Source organism: Anoplopoma fimbria, chromosome 19 (genome assembly GCF_027596085.1).
Source record: "Anoplopoma fimbria isolate UVic2021 breed Golden Eagle Sablefish chromosome 19, Afim_UVic_2022, whole genome shotgun sequence".
Taxonomy (NCBI): Eukaryota; Metazoa; Chordata; class Actinopteri; order Perciformes; family Anoplopomatidae; genus Anoplopoma; species Anoplopoma fimbria.
Window position 1 is genome coordinate 16920823 of NC_072467.1, and position 22840 is coordinate 16943662.

Sequence of the window (22840 nt, forward strand, 5' to 3'; positions counted from 1 at the left end):
GTGCTTAACGGCTGGTAGACTGACTGACTGTAACGTTTGCTGATATAACTGGTTGACGGACTGCCTAACCTTCTAGTTCGACAAGTGACCTTTTGACTGACTGTTTGCTTGATATTCTTGCTGACTGGATAGCTGAATCGCTGAATGACAGAATCATTCTTAAGGTTCTACAGTATATGGCGACTGTTAAGTACTGGTTGACTTGTTTATTGAAATATGTGATTGTTTTATTTGCTGAATTACTGGTTTGCTAGCTGTTTTTTTTGTCTTAGTGGTTTGTTGTTCCATTGAGTAAAATATTTAAATGTTAATTGGCTGACTCACTGGTTTGTTAAATTGCTGGTAGACTAACAGACTCACTGATTGGCTGAAATGTTAACCCTAGTTCTTGGTCCACTGGTGATCTTTTGCCTGAGTAGTTTGCAGGCTGGCTGACTGACCGATGGGGTTTGTTGACTGACTGAAATACTGACTTGTTTGGTCATTCAGTTAGCTGCTGGCCGAATGATGAAACGACTGGTTTATTAACTGGCTGGTGGACTGAAAGAGTGATTGACTGACTGGTGGCTTCCTGAATGACTGTGGCTACATGGTTAAATGACTGGTTTGCTGCCTGCTATTGAATGACTGCTTTTCTGGTTGGCTTGTCTGTCTCCATTGTCTCTCCATGGGATGACCGTAACTGTATAATCTTATTGGACTGGGTTACACAAACGCACACGCGCACACACACTCACTGTGTTTATTAGCCTTTACTCACAGAAAACACCACAGGCAGATGAGCTGATGATGTCATGCCTTGCTCTGATTGGTGGGCCCTGACTGCCTCCTCCCCTTCTCTCTCCCTCTCTGCATCTGTCTCTCTCTCCACCCTGCCTTCCTCTCTGTCGCTCCTCGCTCATCCCATCACTATTCAACACCAACCACATCCCTTGCTCTCTCTCTTCCTTCCTCCCTCCATTTCTCTACCTCTCCTCTCCGTTCTACTCTGTTCCTGCCGGAAGATGATGGTGGTGATGATGATGATGTGACACTGTGGCCAGCCAATGATCAGGCAAGGAGGGAGTGTTTTCAGAGACTGAGCTTGGATCTGATCAATGCTGAGGAGAACGCAGGAACGAGGAAGAAGGGGAAGAGAGGGAGGTAGAGGTGGGTGGGGGAGGCCTTGTCCAAGGTGAGGAGTGCCACCGCTGGTTTAATAAAAGAGGGGAAGAGGAGGAGGAGGAAGAGGAGGAGGGAGGTTGGAAGCTGTTGCCTGTCAGAGGGGGATCAACCTGCGCTGTCATGGACAAATATCGACCCAAGAGACCAACCACCCTGGCTCTGTTCCCACAGCTGCCACAAGCTGGCACCCAGGTAGGGATGCTGGGAGGATGCCTTGTTTTTAAAAGGAGCTTGGCAGAATGGTGACAGTGTGAATGAGTGTGTACGAACATGGGTTATCTTATGTAAAGAAAGAGGCAATAATTGGGTTACTGTGTGTGTGTGTGTGTGTGTGTTGTGTGCATTGTGCGTGCATTTCCTGGGAGGATCCTGTCTTCAGAATGAGACAGTTTGTGTATGCTGTTGGGCGTGTGTCTGTCTGTCTGTGTGTGTGTGTGTGTGTGTGTGTGTGTGTGTGTGTGCTGGCAGTGGCATAAAATGGTTCATCTGAAGCTGTACGTTGCTGTGCCTCATTAATTAGGTTCCTGTTTTGTGTTTTGGTGGCAATATTCTCAGCAAATACCCATTCAATATTTAGAACAATAATATTCATGGTCAATCTATACCATGTAGTTTTACAGCAGACCCACAGGAGGTGAGCAGCTAGGGGTTTAGTGACTTGCTCAAGGACACTTTGACAGAACATAGTGGCTGTTGTTGGAACTGACCCTGATTGCGCTGCTAAAACAAGAGAATCCAATCTGCTCTGCCATCTTGTGAAATACTGTATATACAAGAATATCTAAGACGGTTCAGCTGTAGCAGTGTCTTCTAGTAAGAGAACAGAAGAAGAGGATCATACAAAGCCAAGTCAAAAAAAGAATATTGCTATAAAAACAGGCCCTGACTAGATGATAGTGAAGCGGATAAAGCAATGGCTCCTCAGGCAGTGTGCAGTAATGAGTGGTCTCTTGAGGGAGCCAGCAGTAGTGACTAGCACTCACTCAGCAGTAGTGTGCTTGCATATCCCTTTAATTTAGTTGCATCCTGTTTACTGTGTCAGTACAGATCAGAGCCATTTCAACCTAACCTGGGTTTCCTTTTAACATCAACGTCCAAATCACTCAATATCTAAAGAAGGTTCCTTATTTCCATTGGAACATTAAAGTAAATCACTGTTGTTGTGACTGCTTTTGTCTATCAAGGCCCAAATAACAATGCAATAGAAAAACATTACAGGTGGTTAGATTTGGCCAGATATACTTTAACCTACAAGATGGTAGCCTAGTGTTTGGTCTGGGATCCAGTATAAAATCCCTTATCAAATCTAGCTATGATTAGCTTTCATTTACATGTAATGAAGTTGTAAAAAACTAAAACATCTGTAATCACCTTTTGTTGGCTGAGAGGACAAGAAACATATCTGTGTTCACTTCCAGTTGCACCTGAAAATGAAGTGAACACCAGAGGATACAGCATGAAATGTTCGGACACATTGAGATAAAAGGTGTATTCTTCTGACTCTCCCAGCCACTAAGTAACAAAGTATCATTTTAGCTGCTACAGAAATTATGCAATTAGCTATTGCTGGTACAATCTGCCAATGGTGATGTTTGTCATTTTCTCTAGTGAGAGCAATGCAGTGAGGAATTATTTTCCTCAGACCCTAGAAAATGGAGGAAACCAGATCTAATTTGGAGCCTTGCTATCGGGACCCAACCCTGGAAGGTTTTGCTGTATGGCATCTAACTGTTGAAATTGCAAGTCAATTTAACATTATCAAAAAATGTAGTTAACTTCACAGACTTTGCAAGAAGAAGAGGAAACAGGAGCTTGTTAAAGCTCCAATGCTAGGTTAGTTCATTTGAATTACACTGAAAGAAATTACTTGTTTTGAAAAGTTAGCTCGACAGTTTACGCATTTCTGTTAGCAGACAGGCTAACATTTTGTTAGCTTTTTGTTACCTTGTTACCTTTATCAAGAACCACAATTCTGAGGTAACCCCTGAACTAGCTGCTGTCTATGATCCACAGCAGCACTCACTATTCAAATTTGAACAAAGATAGGGTTTTGGGTTATTTGATTAATTTGCATTTGCATTTCAACTTTTTAACTATAAAACATCTGCACAGTTTGGCTCCATCTTTCCTTATAATTTTACAGCGGTGTCTGAACTAGCTGTGGGTACTTGGCTTGCCTCTTCTGCATTGGTGACATTCACACACAAAGTTAATAGTCTAGCCAAAAACAAAAAAAATGCAAATAAACAATTCAATAGGAAATCCGCAGCCAAACACATTGACTTCAATATATTTTTGTTTTCATAAGTTAGTATAGCATATGACAGAGTGTTAAATGAAGCATCGGGATTGGATAATGTGCAACATCTTCTGACAAACCAGCCAGACCAGCCTACCAAACGCGACCAAAAGCAGAGTCAACAAATCAGAAGGAGAGCCCAGATGGAAGCCATCCGAACCCAGTTAGGGCCTTGGGCTATTCCTTCTTGCTCTATTTAATTGTATATAAATCTAAAAAAGGTATCAACTTGACCTAGGCTGGGAGAGAGGGGCTAAGACACGCCCAGTCACGTCTTTTATCAACTTATTGTCCATAACCAGAGCAGCATTACACAAGCAATATTTATTTTTCCTGTGGACTTGGAATTAAGCCATCGTAACATGCTAGCATGCTGACGATTGCTACAATTGTGGTAAGGTAATATTGCTGCCGGAATGTACTAGAAATTAGTTAAACATTTGCACTTCTGGTTCCCTCATCTTAAAGTCTATGGGTTTTTTAATTTATTTTTGTTAGATGCCTGAAAATAAGGTATGTGGTCATGACAAGCTTAAGATATTTTAATGGTTTTTTTTCTACAATATAACATACATCAGTAAATACCCCTCTTGTGAAAGCTGCCTCCATATACTTCACCTGCCTTTAGATCGCCTTTAGATTCAAGGATTCAAGAATAATTTATTTAGAGGATTGCAACAAAATACAGTTGTAACTCAATAATGAAGACAAGATGGCACCGGCAACCACAGCTGGGATTCAGCATAATAAACATATGCACCATATTGTCCCTGATAAACTCATGTGTCCATCAACTTTGACTATGTTCGAGCATCGAGCATCATTGATTAACACAGAATCCCCCTCCTTTCGTCAAACTGGAGCCCTGCACTATGTCCTGCGGTACACCGTCCAAGTCCAACTTCATCTGGGATGCCACAATGGACCCAGATGTGGTCCATGGGTCAGCCTAAAATCTCTTTTCATCTGATTTTTCTACAACCCAACATTAGCCATGAGCAGACTGGGTAGTGAAATGAAGCTCTAGCTTAAGTTCAGTGAGGAAGACAATACTCTCGTATGCTTAGTCTTGTAGTTTATTTCTCATACATCTGCCATTCTCTACTCACACATGCTCACTGATGATTTCCTCACTGTCAATGTTCGGGGGTGTTAATCATCATATCAGCTTTTAAGATCAGCTGGTCTCCACAATCCAATAGCACAGCGACACAATTACATCGTTAGCCTCTCATCTTGCTGCTCTCTCTTTTAAATATGATTGTGTCTCTACCTTCAGTTAGTTCATGCTGCTGCTACACGCCCCTCCACCTCCCCATCAACGCCCAATCTACGCAGAATCACCAGCTTCATCAACTCATCATTCTATCAGCCTCATCAGCCTGTAGAGTTTAAGAGCCAAAGACTCTTTCAGGACTTGATCATCACATATCATCTGTTAATAATAAACAATTATCTTTTCCTCATCTGACTTGTCTCTCCTGATTGAAATAGCCTTAGATCCTAGCTAGGCTAGCTTAACTTCCATCATGGCTCTCCCCCCTTTCCTCCTGGGGTGATGGACTTTGCTTTTGGTAGTTTGGTCCAGCTGGTCTGGCTGGGTGGTCAGAAGATGCTGTGGGCGGTGATTGACTCAAAGTTGGCTGCACTTTATTCAATCCCCACGCTTCCTTCTCCCATGTTGATGAGTATATCATATGTGCTCCAGTAGTGAACACAAAAAGAGAAAAATTTAAACAAAAATGTAGTGAAGTTCATGGGAGCTACAGTTCGCTGCATCTACATCCATCAAGTACTTTGCACTAAAATGTAAAGATTTGGACCTGAATCCATTCAGTTACTCTTTTACGCCGTTGGAGATATCCATGTCACGTTATTTGTAATGTGGATTCCCAGGAACATAAAACTCCACCTCAGTTCCATTGATATAGACAGAGGTGTGGTCCTCGCCTCCTTTTTCCTAAGACCAACGATCAGCTCCTTGGTTTTTTGTTCATGTTGTTCATGATCACCAAATCTGCAAGGAGATGTGTGGCTGCCAGATTCAAATTGCCTTGGGTCTTTTTGTGAGGAAGTCTAATAACCAGTTGCAGAGTGTGGTACTCAGACCCAGAGTGGTAAAAGGTATCACCATTATGCTGCTTCAAAGGGTTTCTCAGTTTACCACATGACAGATTGGCTTGACTTTGATAGATCTTGCATACCTAGGTCCTCATTTAGCTTAAGTACTAAGGCATCCTGAATGAATCTGTGCTTTTTTGATAGTATGTACGATATTTGCATTGTTTTTTTACTTACATTTTGTGATACATCTTCAGAGAAACTAAAGCCCAGGACCAATGCAGGGATAAACACCCTGATACAGTAGGCGCAGTAAGAGTAATGCAGGAAAGATTCCACATAAAGGGCTTTTCTCAGATTGTGTTAAAGATAAGAAGAGATTAAAAATACCACAACTCGAAACAGTAAAAGTTGCAGAACCTAAATACTTTAATCATTCATCCATTCCTTCAAACTATTAGCTACCTATTTCAACTGTTAACCCATTACTATAAGCTATTTCAATTCCTTATCTTTACATTTTAGGTAAAGCTATTTCAATTGTTTATCCATTACTTTTAGTGGTACATTTCAACAGTTGATCCATTACAATATGTAGTCTATTTCAACCATGTATTCATTAGCTTTGTGATCTGTTGCAGTGGTTTATTCTCTACTTTTAATAATCTATTTAATACACAAGTAGCTCTGGTTGGACATCACTGCTTTAGTGCCTTATATCACAGGTATCACAACAACAGAGATAAAGCAGACACAGCCTGGCCCACCCAGGGGTAATTTAATTTAGTAATTAGCCCCGGGTTAAGCTAAACCCGTCTGCCCTTTATCTCCCTTCAACCCTGCATCCTGAACCAACCACCCACTTTGTGAAAAATGGTCACGTCAGTATACATGCTCACAGAATAAATGTCAACATCATGGTGGTGTTAAAGCGAAAGTCACGGAATGATCAAAATCTGTTGGATACGTCTGTTAACTGTGATTGTCTGTGCAAAATTGTGAGCAAATCCATCATGTAGATAGAGATTTCACTGAATAAATGACGTTTTTTATCAGCTTTGGGCACTAGAGGAAAAATCAGGGGATCTCCAAAATCAATAGAGTGGATTCAATATACCTTGCATGGCAATGTACACAAATGTCCTCTTGGGACAATTTTATGACAATTCAGCCCGTAGTAGCCCCCTGACATATGTCTGGATCAAAGTTGTGTTCCGACTGACCGACCAACAGGTTGGCAACACTATCGCCACGCCTTTGCATAGCTTAAAAAAAAAAATCAGCCAGACATTAGACTTAAACATGACAGAAAACTTACAGCTCAGGATACAGCAGAATATGTATTGATTTACCAATTGTATCTGTGTCTCTTTATGTATATTTATTCCTCTAAGTCTTTGTGTCTCGATTCCTCCACTTTCTCTCCACCCTAAAACTCTCTCTTATCTACTATACTTCCCTTTTTTAAGAGTGTCCTATTATCAGGTCTCATTATCGTCTCTGTTTAATTTAATTCAGTTGTCATTTATACTGCTTTAATGACCCGACATAATGATTCCCCAAAGTACAAAAGTAGGGGGAAAATGATCTCCAATCACTAAACAACAGTAGATAAGAACAGAATACCCAGCCCCAGTGTGAGTGTTCATATCCCTAACTGTGTGACGACAACCCCACACATTCACAGTTAAATTTGCACACATGTTCAAACTATATGGAGGAAAGTGGGAACTACACTGTCAAGTAGTTAACAACACTCTGCATGTTTAACATGTGTATGAGGCTTACTTTAGATCTACGCATATAATACAATCAGGGATGCCCCTCAATGTAATGCAAACTCCAACAGTGCTTTATAAATTAAACATAATAATTGTTGTCTTATCAGATGCAAAATCAGCCAATTCAATTTATGAATTCAGTGTATACCTTGTTGAAAGTGGAAGACAACTCAACGAATGTATTTGGGACTTTTGGGATGAAAACATGTTCTTATTGCCCAGAAAGGGTTTGCTTTACAATTATAGTTGATCTTTTTCCTTTAAAGTCTCTCAACTGCATTCTAACAGTGTCACAGCTGTTTCTGGGCAACAGAAAATGATAAATGGCGATGAGACTGTTGATATTAAAACTGGCTTCGTCAGATTTCTGTCTGCACTTTGAAATCCCCACATACATAAGAGGATGTCATCATAGAGAGGGCTGTGCTTAACAGAGTCTCTCTCTCTCTCTCTGTGTGTAACCATAGTAACTGAATGGGGTGTGCAAGAGTGAAATATGATGCATGATGGGATGTCAGTAAGTGAGTCAGCGTTCCATGACGTCGAGGTTGATTCATTGCATTCTTCCTGGTCAGTGCTCCTTCCTGTTCCTGGCAAAAAAGGGAGGGATATTTAGGGATCGATGGATAGATAGACAGACAGACAGACAGACAGAAAGACAGACAGAGAGATTAATAGAGGCAGCAAATAAATTTTACGGGAACAGAAACATAAGAAAAATAATACCCTCTTTGTCAACAGCCATAGTAAAACACTAATGTATAGTATATAATGTAATGTTTCATTTATGTAAGAAGTCTTGATTATTCTGGTGGAATCTTAGTTACCCAGCAGATCCGTGCTCCTCCATGTATATCACTTTTTATATCTATAATCCTCTCAGCTAGACTACAGTAAACAGAGAAGATTTATGGATTAACACCTCAGGCTAAACTGTGAACAAGACCTCCTCTGTCTGTGTGTGTGTGTGTGTTTGTGTGTGATAACCCAATCACGTGTTGGATTTTGCTCTAACGCTGCTGTTTCACTACATCTATCCAGGACTCCATCAACAACAACTCTTTAGGCAAGAAGGACAGCTGGAAGGACTCCTGTTCCTCCTCCCCACATATTACAGGTAATGACACTGAAAAACAAACAACCAAAAAAAAGTTGAAATAACAATGTCAAGATGGATTCCAATTGTATCTCCCTGCTTCAAATAGTTAAACTCTTGCAGAATTAGATATTTTCACAGATCTGACATCTTTAAACATCCAACAAAATAGTTACTGTAATCTATTTTCATCAAATTCATTAAAAGCCAAAGAAAGGTACAGCTCTTACAATAGAAGGAAGATTGGCCAAGTGGAAATGGCTGAAGCCACAGATGTGATACAGAGGCAGAGTACTAGTTTTGAATAATCTGGTGGCTCCTGCTCTGTGGCACAGCCTGGCCTGCTTAGAACCACCTAAAGACCAACACAACGGTTGTAGGCCATTTTAGTAGAAGAGGGAGGGCAGTGTCCAGAATGTCCAGAGCTATCTCACAGGTCCAACATGTGGTTTGGAGAGATGTAAGAAACTGTATTTTAAGGAAGGCAGCTGGTCTGGGAGAAGACACTGCATAATTCTAATGATTTTAATATTTCAAAACTGTGTGGACTACCTCCTTTTTATCAGGCACCTTTTAAGATGTGGAACTTTTTTAAATGGAAGAACTGGACCCTACTTGTTCACTTCACTGGCCTCTAGAAGAACCTGTGGTTAACAGAACATGGATGGATATCCAGGACAATTCGACAGCAGGTATCAGCAGCATGCTATGCTCCTCTGGGATTATCACCCTGAGGAAAGTAGTCCATGTAGCTGGTCCTGGACTGACGAGGCACCGCTATGGCCTCACTTCTTGGACTGACTCCTTTGATCAGAGCTGGTATATCCTCAGCAGGTGGGCTGAGAGACTGACGGAGGAGGAGGTTAAGACGCTGCAGGGGTAAGGCAGAGGAGAGGAAACTCATGATGCAACTGATCCTGGCCCCTTACTATGTGCAATTTAAGTAAGCTTGTGGACCTTTACACCGCGAAAGGATGTGATTCTATCTATCTATCTATCTATCTATCTATCTATCTATCTATCTATCTATCTATCTAGAAATATTTGAATCTTTTTCCTCAGTTCCTGTAATTCTTAATTATCCAGTATAAACTGCCTACTGTATGCTACTTTGATAATCCCTCTGTTTACATCTGATTGCCTAACATATAATCTGTAACTTTATTTTTCCTGTGTGTGTCTAAGGGGATCTAACACCACCGGATATCCAGCCAAAAGCAGAGGACAAAGTTCAGCACAGCAAGCGGCGCCCAGCACCAAAACCACCCACAGCTAAAGGAGTGAACAGCAGAGCTAACTCTCAGGTTGCTGCCACCACTGTTGACACGCGAGCTCGACTGCGAGAAAGACAGGCATCAGGCGCAACACACATACAGTCCTCCAGCACACCAAGGAGTCAAAGGAGAGGAGGAAGAGGAGCCCCAGCAATGAGAGAGAGGGGCCTGGGGGACATCAGAGGAAAGGATGGAGTGACAGCAGGGAAGGAAGATAAAAGAGGAGGAAGACTGTGTGAGCAGTCCAGGGGGAAGGAGAAAGAGAGAAATGGACATCAGAGGCCAAGAGAAACAACTGGACTGAAAAGCCAGGGGGGTGATGGGAAAGGAAAAGTAGGTGCTAAGGGGGTTAACAAAGGAATGGTAATGAAGCCAGATAACATACTGGCCAACCAGGAAGTTTATCTGACAGCCATGGTGGTCCCACGAACGCCTGTAGCACCAAGAACCGAGGACAAGACCCAAGACCAAGGTAATGAAAACACCTCTAACTTTTAAACTAAGTGATCAATATATATTTATTGTTCAATTAGATTTAGATTTTTATATATATTATATATATATATATATATATATATATATATATATAATAAACATAATTTGGGTATGAACACAAAGAGACAGGCAGGACCTAATACTAGTAGGCCTACCCACATTGACCTGAAAAAAAGTCTGTGACTACTGGCCATTATTGGTTCTTGAACCTAAGGGGGGAAAATAAAGAGCCTGAGTAGTGCTGTGAAATGTCTGGCTTCATTTTGCTAAAAAGTTAGCTCTTTTCAATATCCATATCATGCCACAACATCACTTTTGAAGGGAAGGTACATCTAATCCATCTCATCATATCTGTTAAGAAGTTTAAGAAATGTCACATATGTGAAGTGGGGGATAAATAATTTTGTCCACATTTGATTCCCAGCCTGTTTGCAAGCAGTTCGCAAGTTACTCCTTATATCTAACCACTATGTTATATCTCACATATTGTGTGTTTTAAGGCCAAAACCATGACAGGACACAAGACATTCCCCCTATCCTCTCCCGGTCCAGCAGCGAGGGGGATCGAACAGAATGTCCCTCAGCTCAGATACAGAGGGCCCCCCACCAGGGCCTCTGCAACCTTCTCTATCACACCGAATCGACCCTGACATCAGCGAAGAAGAGGGGGAGGGAGATCCAACTCCCTGCATGAACGCCCAGATTGGTCCAACCCCTTGCCTTACAGATGATGAAAAAACAGAGATGGACTGTACCAAGTCACAGGTGGAAGCAAGGGGAGGAAAAGGTGACTATAACACTGATGTGGTCACTCAGGGAGATGGTGCGGCTGCTCAGATTGTACCAAAGAGTGAAGCTATGGCACTGTTAAACTATGACTCCATTAAATACACTCTGGTGGTTGATGAACATGCTCAATTAGAGCTGGTCAGCCTCAAGGACTGCTTGCACAGTTACAATGAGCACAATGATGACAGTGATGCAGAGACGGTGTATCAGTCAGCCAATGAGGAGGAAGACCCAGAGTATGAGGAGGAAAGGAAGAGGAGAGAGGAAGCAAAGAAGCAAGGTAACAACAAAGATTTTTTTTACATGGCAGAGTTCTCTTCTGTCCCAAACAGTTCATTAAAGTTCATGAAATTAAAGATTTTAATCCTTTGGGAGCATGAATGTTCTCAGTGAAGTCCATAGTAATCTGCCTGTTAGGTTAAAGACATCTTGTGCACAAACTAAGTTTACAATTCATCGTGATGGTGATTAACTGACAGAAAATAAAAGTCTATGAGTCATTCTATGAGCCACTTGACTCAAGACATTACCGACTGATAGACAAATACTGACCCATCCACCTCTCTTCCCACACTGTGTTCACTATTTTGCTCGTTATACAATGCAAGTTGCTCTTCCCTTAATTCTACGGGTGGGTGTGTCTCCTACAAATGCTAAATGAGCGTTGGGGTCTCAAGCCAGGGAGTACTGACCAAGTTGTGTTATTTGACGCCTTGGGAGGGAGAACGGGAAGCGGTAGCAATTAAATAATTAAAAAAATAATAATTTGTGACAAATTAGAGATTTCTTTAGTAAGGATCCATGTAATGTACAGCGAGGGGGTCATTATTTCGAAATTAACCCCATCAGAGCTATCCAAGTCATGCTCACCCTGTCGGGTTTCTTTTCATAATAATGACCCTCTCGCTGTACATTATCCCTTTTATAATATCAATGATTATTATGGTTGAGTTAGAGGAATGGTCCTTGGTTTACCCAAACATTAGGAATGGTCTTGTAGGGGTCGTGAATATCCACAAAAGAAAAACATGCCCCCTTCTAACACCAATTTCCCCTTCATTTCAGTCTGTTAATCTAATGAAAGGATAATATGTATTTGCATGCAAGATATGCATCTGTAACACAACTAGTGTGGGTGCACTCACACTGCAAAGTTCAGGATTTCTAAACAATTCCCTGTTTTCAAGGAATATGCTGTAGCATAGGAAATGCTAATAGAATAAGCTTTATTGGCCAAGTTTGTTTGGACAGACAAGTAGGTGAAAAAAAGCTAGCAAGCAAACCTAGTGCATTCGGTCCATTTGTCCAGTAAGACACAATGATTTACTTTAAGAGTAGAGGGCCCAATGCTAAGCCTTGTGGAGCACCACATGCATACGTATAGTGTAGGTTTGAAATCAAACCTACACTATATGTATGCATGGTTCCTTGGTTCTTGCTTCTTGAAATTTAACTTTTCCTTCTTTTTGGCTCCAAGACAGAAGGAAAGAGGAGGAAAAGAGAAGAAAGGAGGAGGAGGAGACGAAGAGGAGGAGGGAAGAGGATGTGAAGAGGAGGAGGGAGGAAGAGGTGAAAAGAAGGAGGGAAGTTGTGGCAAAGATCTGCAAGCAGTCCAAGATAACGTCAACCACAACCTCAGAGGAGGAAGGGTCTAATGGAGGAAGGCCAGGAGCTTCCAGAAGTAAGAAGTTCCTCAACCTGTTTTCCAACAACAGCAGTCATTACAGCAACACAGGTTTGTATAGTCTCTAAATATTTTGTTTAAATCCAAAATAATTTTGAAATTAATAATCAGGCTCCTGTGAGTTAAGGCGCTAAAAACCTTACTACGTTTTTTAGATTGTCTGCATCACAGTTCTCTTTTCTGCACTTTTTTATTGTACAGAGAGGTACAAGTTTATTAGGTACTATGTATATTCACTGATGAAATACATGATATAGTCTTGATTGGGTTCATATAAGGGTTGGAAGTCCACTTTATTAATCACATCAATGCATACTTTTGCTGATTGAGTATGTTGAAGCTTCCGTTGTCACTGTCAAAAAAACTGACTTTAGAGAGTCAGTGTGAGGCTTTCTGAGCTAACATCAGGTGTAGCCTGATAATCAGATTGAACTGTCCATTTGTTTCACTTCTAGCCATCAAGTTTTTTGTAATTTGTATGTTGCTGTTTTTCACAAATTCATATCATAATTTATCAGATTACATGTATTGGTCACTTACACAATCAAATTAAATTAACTTATTTTGTCCAAGAAAGCGATAAAAAAATGTTAAAGAAATAGATAATGAAATATTCCAAATAAATTAAATATTTTAAATATGAATAAACCAGTCCATATCAGCATCATTGTAGGAAGTCAACGCTAAGAAAATGTCAACCGCGTTGCCATGTTAATGCCGCCTGAGTTTCAGTAGTCAGACGAGTCACACAAATCATTTTAGTTTTTACGATACTACATTCTACCTAGGATATAAAGGCTTGAATGACATCTCAAACTTTTATATTCTCCCAGTGGGACTACTGCAACCCCCTGCATACTGGAAATAGTCAGTAGTTCCTGTCCTGCCTGAAACTGGTTCAGAATGCTGCATCAAGGCTCCTCTCAGGTTCCCGGCAGAGGGACCACATCACCCCTATTCTGGCCTCTCCCCACTGGCTGCCAGTATGGTTCAGAATTTATTAATCATTCTCCTGTTAGTCTATAATTCCACTTAATTGGCTGGCCGTCTCTTATATTACAAACCTCCTAACCCCTTATTCTCCCTTCAGGTCCCTAAAGTAGGCTGACTTGGGGCTACCAGCTCTCCCGCAATTTAATCTTAAACCCACGGGGGACCGCTCCTCTGCTGTTTCAGTCCTTAGACTGTGAAACCCCTTCCATTTAGGCTACATCCACACTAGTACATTTTAAATCAAAAAACTATCTCAGTCTACACTAGCATTCAGCACCAGTTTAAAAAATAATATCATACTTCATGAGTTCATAGTAACACGCCTAAAAATGCAAGTCACGTGACCAATCACGCACACTGGGCATGTGCGTGCCGGTGTACACATTGAGCCAATTATCAACTCTACGGTTGATTGCTTAGTTACAGAAAATACAACGTACTGGTGTACTTCCTGTAATATAGGGTCTTGTTTGATACTTAAAATGTTCGTCTTTATTTACGACACAAGCTATCACACTAACACATTTTGTGGAAAAAACAAGACTGCCTAAAGGTCTTGCCCCGTCTCTTTCTCAAGTACTCTCTCAAATCAAAGATTTTTGGCCAATACACGTCTCTCACTCGTTTTGCCGTGGTTTTTGTTGTTGTCTGTTCTCACACTCGTAGCTCTGCAGGGTGGCTGAAAGTCCCGTACTTGAGAGCAGCATTGATGCATTTGTTCGTTTACAGTTTCTTTGTGAACTAGGCATAAGCATGAATAATAGGAAATTCATTGCCCTCCTAAAAGCCACAAACCGTGCCTTCAAACGTCCGCTCCCATAGGCTGATAACGCTGCTGGACACGCTTCTCGCAAAGCACTTGAATAATAGCTTGCCTCCTGCACATGTAGGCAGTATTAGTATTGTAAAATGCAGAATTTAACTGCACAACAGCTGCTAGTATAGAAATCAAGGTCAGCAACGTCTGTAATTCGTTATCCATGTTGAATAAACCGCTAGTTGCTTGGTAATCAAGGATGATGTTAGTTTTCCTCCAGGCGGCGTGACAAATCAGGTAAGGTAATGTTGTGATCGCTAAAGACCCAATAAAGTAGCGAACGTGGGTCTCTGCATCATTGTTTTCAAAGGTCTTCGTTTCTGCCCGTGCAGACTCAAAGCAGCGTTTTCAAATGTCTCCATTTAGGGCATGTCCACACTATATCGTTTTTATTTTAAAAAGTATATATTTTGCTTCATTTGCACCGAGCGTCCACACTATTACTATTTCGGGCACCGAAAACGGAGGAGTTTAAAAACGCTCCCAAGGACAGATAAGTTTGAAAACGCTGCGTTTTCCTGATAGTGTGGATGGCGGAAAACGAAGCAGTTCAAAAACGATGATGTAGGCACCTGCATTCGCTATTTGATTGGGTTTAAGGAGTTACGACGTGTCCTTTCCTGATTCGTCACCCACTTACCACGTGACCCTTTTCCGGAAGAGCAGCCTTGATTACCGATCGACTACCAGGTTAATTCATCATGGATATCAGATTACAGGCGTTGCTGACCTAGCTGTTAGTTGTCTTTGCTAGCAGCTTTTGCGCAGTTCAATTCTGCATTTTATAATTCTACTACTGCGGACATGCAGAGGAATCAGCTGTTATTGGAGCGATTAGCGAGCGGCGTGTCCGCGGCATTATCAGCCCTACGGAACGGACTTCTGGGGTCACGGTTTTAAGGCTTTGAGGAGGGCGCTGGACGCAAAACGGAGGACTTTACTTTTCTAATTAATGCTTATTTTCTTCTCCACAACTATTGTGAACTTTACAAATATCCAACGAACGAAACCGAGGAAACGAGTGAGAGACTTGCGTTGACCAAATGTATGAACCCATAATCTAGTAAACTTCGTTTAATAACTGTTCATTTTAAAGTAAATTTGCTGTCTGTGTGGGAGAGATAGAGTTAGACCTGCAGTGTTGTAACTAAGCTTGAAAAATAAAACTTCTAAAAACTTGTCTGTTTGAGTTTATGGAGGAAGATTTCAGAGGAAGTTCTTAAGTATCAAGCACGACCGTTTTTTATTTATTTATTAAAGAGTAGTTTAATCATATTATCTGTAACCAAGCAACCAATGTACTTCCTGTTTACACCGGCACGCGCATGCCCAGTGTACGTGAATAGTCATGTGAAATTCGTTTTCAGGAGAGCAACTCCGGACGCAAATCTTTTCGAAAACGATGCTGAAACGCATGTGTGGACGGAGATCGTTTTTGTTTTAAAATCCCGTTTTCATTTCATTTGGATACTAAAAAACACCGGACTGGAGTGGATGCTTTGTGTAAGCATAGCAAGAAATATACGTTTTAAAACGAAGAATGTGATAGTGGGGATGACCATGATCATGCAATAGATGTCATGTGTACAGAATGAACAACATAACAGAGTTACAACCCATTCAATGTATATGACATAAATGATTCATATAGTAAGAGTAGTAAGCAGAGTATAGAAGGAAAAAATTAAGACTACTTATAAAAGCAGCAATGAATATAGTAGAATTAAAGTAATGATATAGGGAATAGTAAATGTAATGTGACTAATAATAATAATCGAAGTAGCAGTGGGTGTCAGCCGGGTCATGGCAGGAGGCACGACAACGGTCCAGGTACCACAACGATTCATGGAAACCTGCGAAACCTGCTAGTGCCTATGTGTTGTTTATTTCTGCCTTTGAGCTGTGTGCATTGATGGTTATGTAAGTATTTATTTTACTTGTGATTTTAGTCTACCTGTTCTGTTTTTTTTCATTAAAGGATCATATGATATGATTGAGTATAACATCAATGCTGTATCATTCAGGTGCTGGGTCATTTGGTGTGTTCTCCTGTGTTTTGGATGGAGTGGAGAGACAACAGAGCCACAGAGCTGTCTACAGGTCAAACATATTAACATACACAAACTAATTGTTACATGTCCAAATAAACCCATAAGACTGATATTCATACATTTTGTAGGTTTGTCCCCGTCATGCAGACGAACTGTACCTAGAAACAGATGATCCGGTGTTAATCTTGAACCAGTCTGAGGACCTGTGGTGTCAGGGTTACAACATGAGGACTGGAGCTACTGGCATCTTCCCTGCCTTCTATGCTGTCAGCGTGGCTAAAGATATTAACCAAGGTACATTGTAAAAAAACTAATGAAAAATGAAAATACCGCTATCAACAACATCTCATAATTAAAGTTCCTTTTGTCTTGTTCCTCGCAGTCCAGAAAGATGGCTGGATAGAACAGTTCCTGGTGCAATTCCTGGGTTCAGTTCAGGTCCCAATCCACAAAGGCAACGACATGCTTTGTGCTGCGATGCAGAAGGTACATACAGAACCTAACCATACAATCTGATTATCAGTGTTAGAGTGGTCAACTCTGGTGCTCATTTTCCAGGTTGAGCATGTAGCGAGTGGGCATCTGAAACGTGGCTGCTGAAACAGGTCAACCTTCCCCACAAAGTTGAGCCATTTTCCAAGTAAATGTCGCTTGGTTAAAAAAAATATTTTGTAAAGTAAATGGTAAATCCTGACAGGACATACTGTTTTCATTCACCATTTGTAGCTATACCTACGAAAAGAAACCAAATAAATGTATATCTATTACATGTAAATCACAAAAAAGGACGTGTAAAAGAGTGGCAAACATGTTACGTAGTTATTGTAATACAAACATGGGGTTATGTGGGACGCTGTACCTGTTGCAGCTGTAATCACTGTGTTTCCTTCATTAGGTCCAAATCCTTATTAAGAACATTACAGCACACTTAATGCTCCAGGCTTAGTGTGTAAAGACAAACGTTCTTTCCTTCCACCTTTATGTTTTACATTATACTTTTACTTTGCAGCAGGTTACCTCACTTTGTGAGAAAAAGATATTAAAATAATTGTATTGGTTTCTTTTGGGGAAATTAGCTCAATGTTATACCACAAGTACGAGTTCTGAATAATGACTTGGGGAATAATGAATCTCTTGCTAAATTGCTAAACTTTCAAAACACAATAACTAAGAACTGCAAGTGTATGGTATCAGCATTAGGGTTGTAAACATGCATAATGAGTTACTAGAAAGAAATGGCTAGCAGTAGATTCTATTTTCGAAGTTATTCTGCTGGGTGGTCTCTGCAAAATACATTTGGAAGATAACAAACATGCAACCAGGTTTTTGTTTTTTTAAACAACACCATGTGGTCCAATAATCCACTTCTATTATGTAAAATGTGCCAAAAAGGAGTGAAGCAAGTGACAACATAATACTGGGCCACTTTCACAGAGACAGACTTTGACTATAACTTAAATCAAGCTAATAGTTAGACTTCACATGGATGTCTAAATGTGTTAGTTGCATAAAGCTGTCTAATTGTTGACTTTCTTAAGAAGAACCAATTTTCCAAAGTTAAATTACAGAGTTAAATTAAGACTTGTTTTGAACCAATATTTTAGTTGATCGAGTAACTGCATAAACATGCTCACCTTCCTTCACACCAGCAGAGAATGTTCTGCTAATGTCTTCTGTTAGTATTCAAAAGTTACGACGACGTTTTTCTGGGAATATTCAGCAAAGAGTGGAACAGTAAAAACTTCCAGTGGCTGTGGAGCTCACGGCTGAGATTTGGCTCAGTACTTCTGCTAACTAGTTCATGATCAGGATAGTTTATTTGGCCAAGAGAAATACCAGTGGCAAATCGTCACTTATGTATATTTCCATATATTCATATTTATTATTATCCCTTTATTTAGTACCTAACTGATGATCTGACATGTATAACCACTTCACTTGATCAGCTGTGCGGAGGTCACAACTATATTTCTGACACTTTTCAGGTGAACAACACATTAAATGTCTTTCAGGATAAAGTGTCTGAAAATGCACAGCTCTCCCCATATTTGAGTCTTAACCCTTATGGGCCAGCTTTTTACTCTGCCTTTGAGCATGACAGTCACAAGCATTATCATCATGGTCAGACGACAATTACCCTAAGATCGGCCTAACACTATAGACCCAGCTAAAATATGTTTGTTGTAACCAGACTGTGCTGCTGACAGTCAAAACTCCCCGGGTATGTTTATTGACTGATTTACTGATTATTTGTGTTAACAGGTGGCGTGCAACAGGCGGTTAGCAGGGCAGCGTCCTTCAGCATGTGTGCTGGAGGTTAGTGTAAAGGGTGTGAAGATCAGTGTCCAAGACCAGTGTCACTCTGCACATAGGGTACGTGCACGACCTTCCTTCCTTCTTAAGTGTCATACCTTTTTAAATCCAGTCAGCTGTTGCAGGTTATTATGATGTTGGCATTTGGCTCGTTCCAGATGAGCCAGTCCTGCGCGGTATCGATCAGCGGCGATCACCGCACAATGAATGCTGATTAGATTAGATTTGTTTCCGACTTGATCCCGACTTGCTCTGATGTCATGCATACGTGGTCAACGAGAACCTCATGATATCGAGGCGGCCGCAGTTTTTCGATCCACAAACTTCATGACCCAGGGCATGATGGGAAACGCCTGGCTGTCGCCAAATCAAAGAGCTGACTGGCTCTTAGTTTGACAACAAGCACCACGTTTTGAGAAAATCCCATTTGTAGTTGTAATTCTTAACATTCGACTGTTGTATGTTAGTCTCATGTTGTGCAAGAAAGGTTTAATCTAAAAACATATCTTGTGTGGTTGATAATAATAAAGTTTATTTTAATAACACATTTCAAAACAAGTAGCAAAATGTTTCACAGGAATATATAAAAATAACTAGGATAGCATTCAATGCAGATACACATATTTCCACATAAATATATTTTTACAAACACATATGAATAAGTCCAAACGTGATCTGGAAACTACATTTAGCCTACAGATCGGGTCTTACAGGAAGTAACTGTTTCTGTGACTTCCTGTGTTTTCATTGAAGGCAGCTGAAAACTGTCCGACTTGACCTCAGTTTTTTTCCAACGCTCCCCTGCTGCTGCCGCCTGATCACGTCCACTTTCCAGGCGAGGCGCAGTTCATCTCAAACGACCCTAAGAAGTTACTTTGCTGTAGTTAGGTGTAGCGCCCTATAGTGGCAATCAGCTGTAACTACAAGCTATTTAAAAAAGGTAATCGTGATGTCTACTTTGGATAAACATTGCAGATAGAACATTTTGGACTTAAAACATTCAAAAGTTTACGTCTCACTCTGTGTGTCCGTCTATCAGGGGGACCAGTGTTTCCACTTCTTCCAGTTGAAGAACATCTCATTCTGTGGCTGTCATCCAAAACACAGCAAGTGAGTCGATCCACGAAGGATAACTTGATGTAATCAATTCCTGCTCTTGCATGAGCAGGTTTCCCTTAAATATTTGTTAATCCACCTCTGGACTGTACATTTCCTGAGTCATGCTGATCATTCCACTGCAGATATTTTGGTATCGTCACCAAACACCCTGACCAACAGCGCTTTGCCTGTCATGTGATGATGTCAGAGACAACGTTACATCCTCTGGCCGAGTCTGTAGGGTAAGACCTATTGTATTGTATGCTGTATTCTTTTTTATTCTGTAGTCTACATAGTGTCTGACTTTTACGACTGGATAATCATATAGGCCCAGGGCCAGTGGTGGAAAGTACTCCTAGAGGTACATTAAGTACTTGACCTTCATTGGAGTATCTCTAGTTTTTGCTACTTTATACTTCCACTCCATAACCCAGGTTAGTACTGTACTGGCTCCACCATACTTCATGCACTCCCCTAGGTGATATTTATTTTAAAGGCAACAGCTACTAGTTACTTCACTTATTAAGATTTTATATAAAAAACATGTGATCAGCTTATTAACAGGGAAGCATATAAATTAAACACATTGACAGTATAAAAAGTAGTTTAATCAATCTTGACCAGGTGCAGCATTAAAATGCTGCCCACATCTCAATGCATCAGTAACAATGAGCAGATTGATATAATGGTTTTAACAACGTTAAACTCTGCAAAATAAGTACTTTTATTTTTTATTTTTTGTTTTGCTACTAAAATATCAGACGCAAGTATATAAAGAAATATTTTTACTTTGGACTATTGTGAGAAAACGTTTTACTTGTTATGCAACAGTTGGTTCCTGCTGGGAGAAAACAACCGACACCACGCTGCTGAAGATGGTTTGCAAAGACTACGTTAAGGTTGAGGCAACAAAACCACAACCAATAAAACCACCTGCTGCAGTAAAAGGAGAGGTTCTCTGAAAAAGGCTCGGAAACATTACTGGTTTAGTCCAAAGGGACCACCAAAATCAACACAAAATCAAAATTCCTTGCATTTACCTCAAAGTGGCTGTCAGGAACTTTGTATCTGGTTATGAAAGAATCTGAATTTAATACTGAAAACTCTATATGACACCATAGGTAAACAAGACCATCAACAAAACGATTGGCTATTTATTTGTAATGCTTGTCCTCGGTCCCACCAGTTCCAAATAAAATCAAATGAAATCATGCAGCTTCATCAGAAACTCCTTCAGCTCAGACTACAGCAGGGCAGGGCCTTTAGCAGCAACCACCTAGCAGCAGACCTACCCAGATCCGGCTTTGCTTCAGGGTAAGGGTACTGGTACCCACTGGGAGCAAACACAGACACTATGCCGAATCAGACTGCTGCAGTAAAATGAGAGGTTTTATAAAACGACCCAGTGCACAGTGGAAACACTACCACTTTCATTCACAGGGACTGACTAAATCAACACAAAATGAACGTTCCTTGTTGTAACTTTAAGTGAACGATCCACATACTTTTGAGGACAAAAAAAAAGATATTCATTATGGATAGAACTATATCTATAATTATATTATTTATGTTAATAATATCTAAGATGTCAGTCAGGCCAGCTGTTCAGATTTCTTGCTCTGTACCCAGTCAGAAAGCGTTAGATGATACAACGCAACAGATGTATGCTATCATCTGTTCTGTCTTTACGTCTTATTCTCTCTGTATTCTCTTCTCTGGTGTCCCACAGGAGGGCGTTCCGGCAGTATTACAAGGAGCACATTGGCTACTCCTGTCCCACCGAAGACATCTTCATTGAGTAACAGCTCCCCCCATCCACATTATGTATTGAATACTCACTATGTGCATGTAAGCTTGGACTTACACAGCAAACTGGACCACTCATTTGTCTTTTTCAGAGTACTTGCATGGTGGATTTCTGTACTTACCTGCATCCAGTGATAAAGCAAGCTTTTCCTTACGTTAGCCATGCCACAATATAAATACCTCTCTGGATGGATTGGATCACATGAGATGTTCCATACACTGAGAACAAATGTAACATCAGCCCTACCTAAATTTAAATACAAATATGTGATATTGATATATTTTTTGGTTTATGTCACTACATGTAGATGTTTGATGTAAAACCAGAGTTAATTTAATGACAGAATATTTATGTCATCAATTTGTGAACCTGCAAGCATTGGTGAAATGTATAATAATTCCTCAGAGACTGTTTTTGTGATGGATTTACCATTTCATTCATGTATCGAAAAACAAGAGTTAGCAGCCATGTTAGCACCTCACAAGGTTGTGTTTAGGCACAGCTGTGATTTAATCTACTGTAAATGCTCAGTTCAACATGTTCACAATGACAAAGTTTATCATGTCAGCATCTAACATCTGTTAAACACAAAGTTCAACTGCTTTTCTCTATCATGTAATGGATAGTGAATGTGTTTGTGGTATTGGACTGTTGATCAGACAAGGTAAACATTTTGAAAAGAGATCTCCTCAGGCTCACCTTGAGATCACCTAGAGCTCTGGGAACTTATATGGACCTTAATCATAATTTGACATTTCATAAACTAAAAACACACTTACATACAAAAATATCTAAATCTTTGATCTGTTGTCAAACTGATGTCTTGGTATGATGAATGCACTTGAGTGAAAAGGGTCTATATCTGCAGCTTGAGTTCTAGTTTGTGTAATGACAAACATCGTCATAGCCCATTCTTCCTTCTAGTGACTGGTTTGTACTCATAATGACGGACACATGTGGTTAAACATTAAGCACTCAAAACTTTAATTCAAGTCTCTAAACTTGGGAATTTATGTAAAAGTAAGAACATTATGTTTACTTAAAGGAAAATGTAGTTAGTCACATTTTAAAATTTAGTTATGTATTAATTTAGCTTAAATAAAAAGAAGCAAAACCTA

The 22840-nt window shown here is 40.3% G+C and overlaps 1 protein-coding gene across 1 annotated transcript; it reads left to right on the top strand.

Annotated features, from left to right (window-relative positions):
• Window positions 1-1284: 1284 nt before the first annotated feature.
• LOC129108788 (C-Jun-amino-terminal kinase-interacting protein 1-like) lies at window positions 1285-22713 on the top strand. Its single transcript, XM_054620704.1, is given in 13 exon segments — window positions 1285-1356; window positions 8347-8422; window positions 9587-10147; window positions 10671-10724; window positions 10727-11239; window positions 12437-12694; window positions 16478-16555; window positions 16634-16798; window positions 16887-16990; window positions 18767-18877; window positions 19857-19927; window positions 20059-20157; window positions 21645-22713. Coding segments are annotated over 13 exon segments (2235 nt in total). The 3' UTR covers window positions 21718-22713.
• The last annotated feature ends 127 nt before the right edge of the window (window positions 22714-22840 follow it).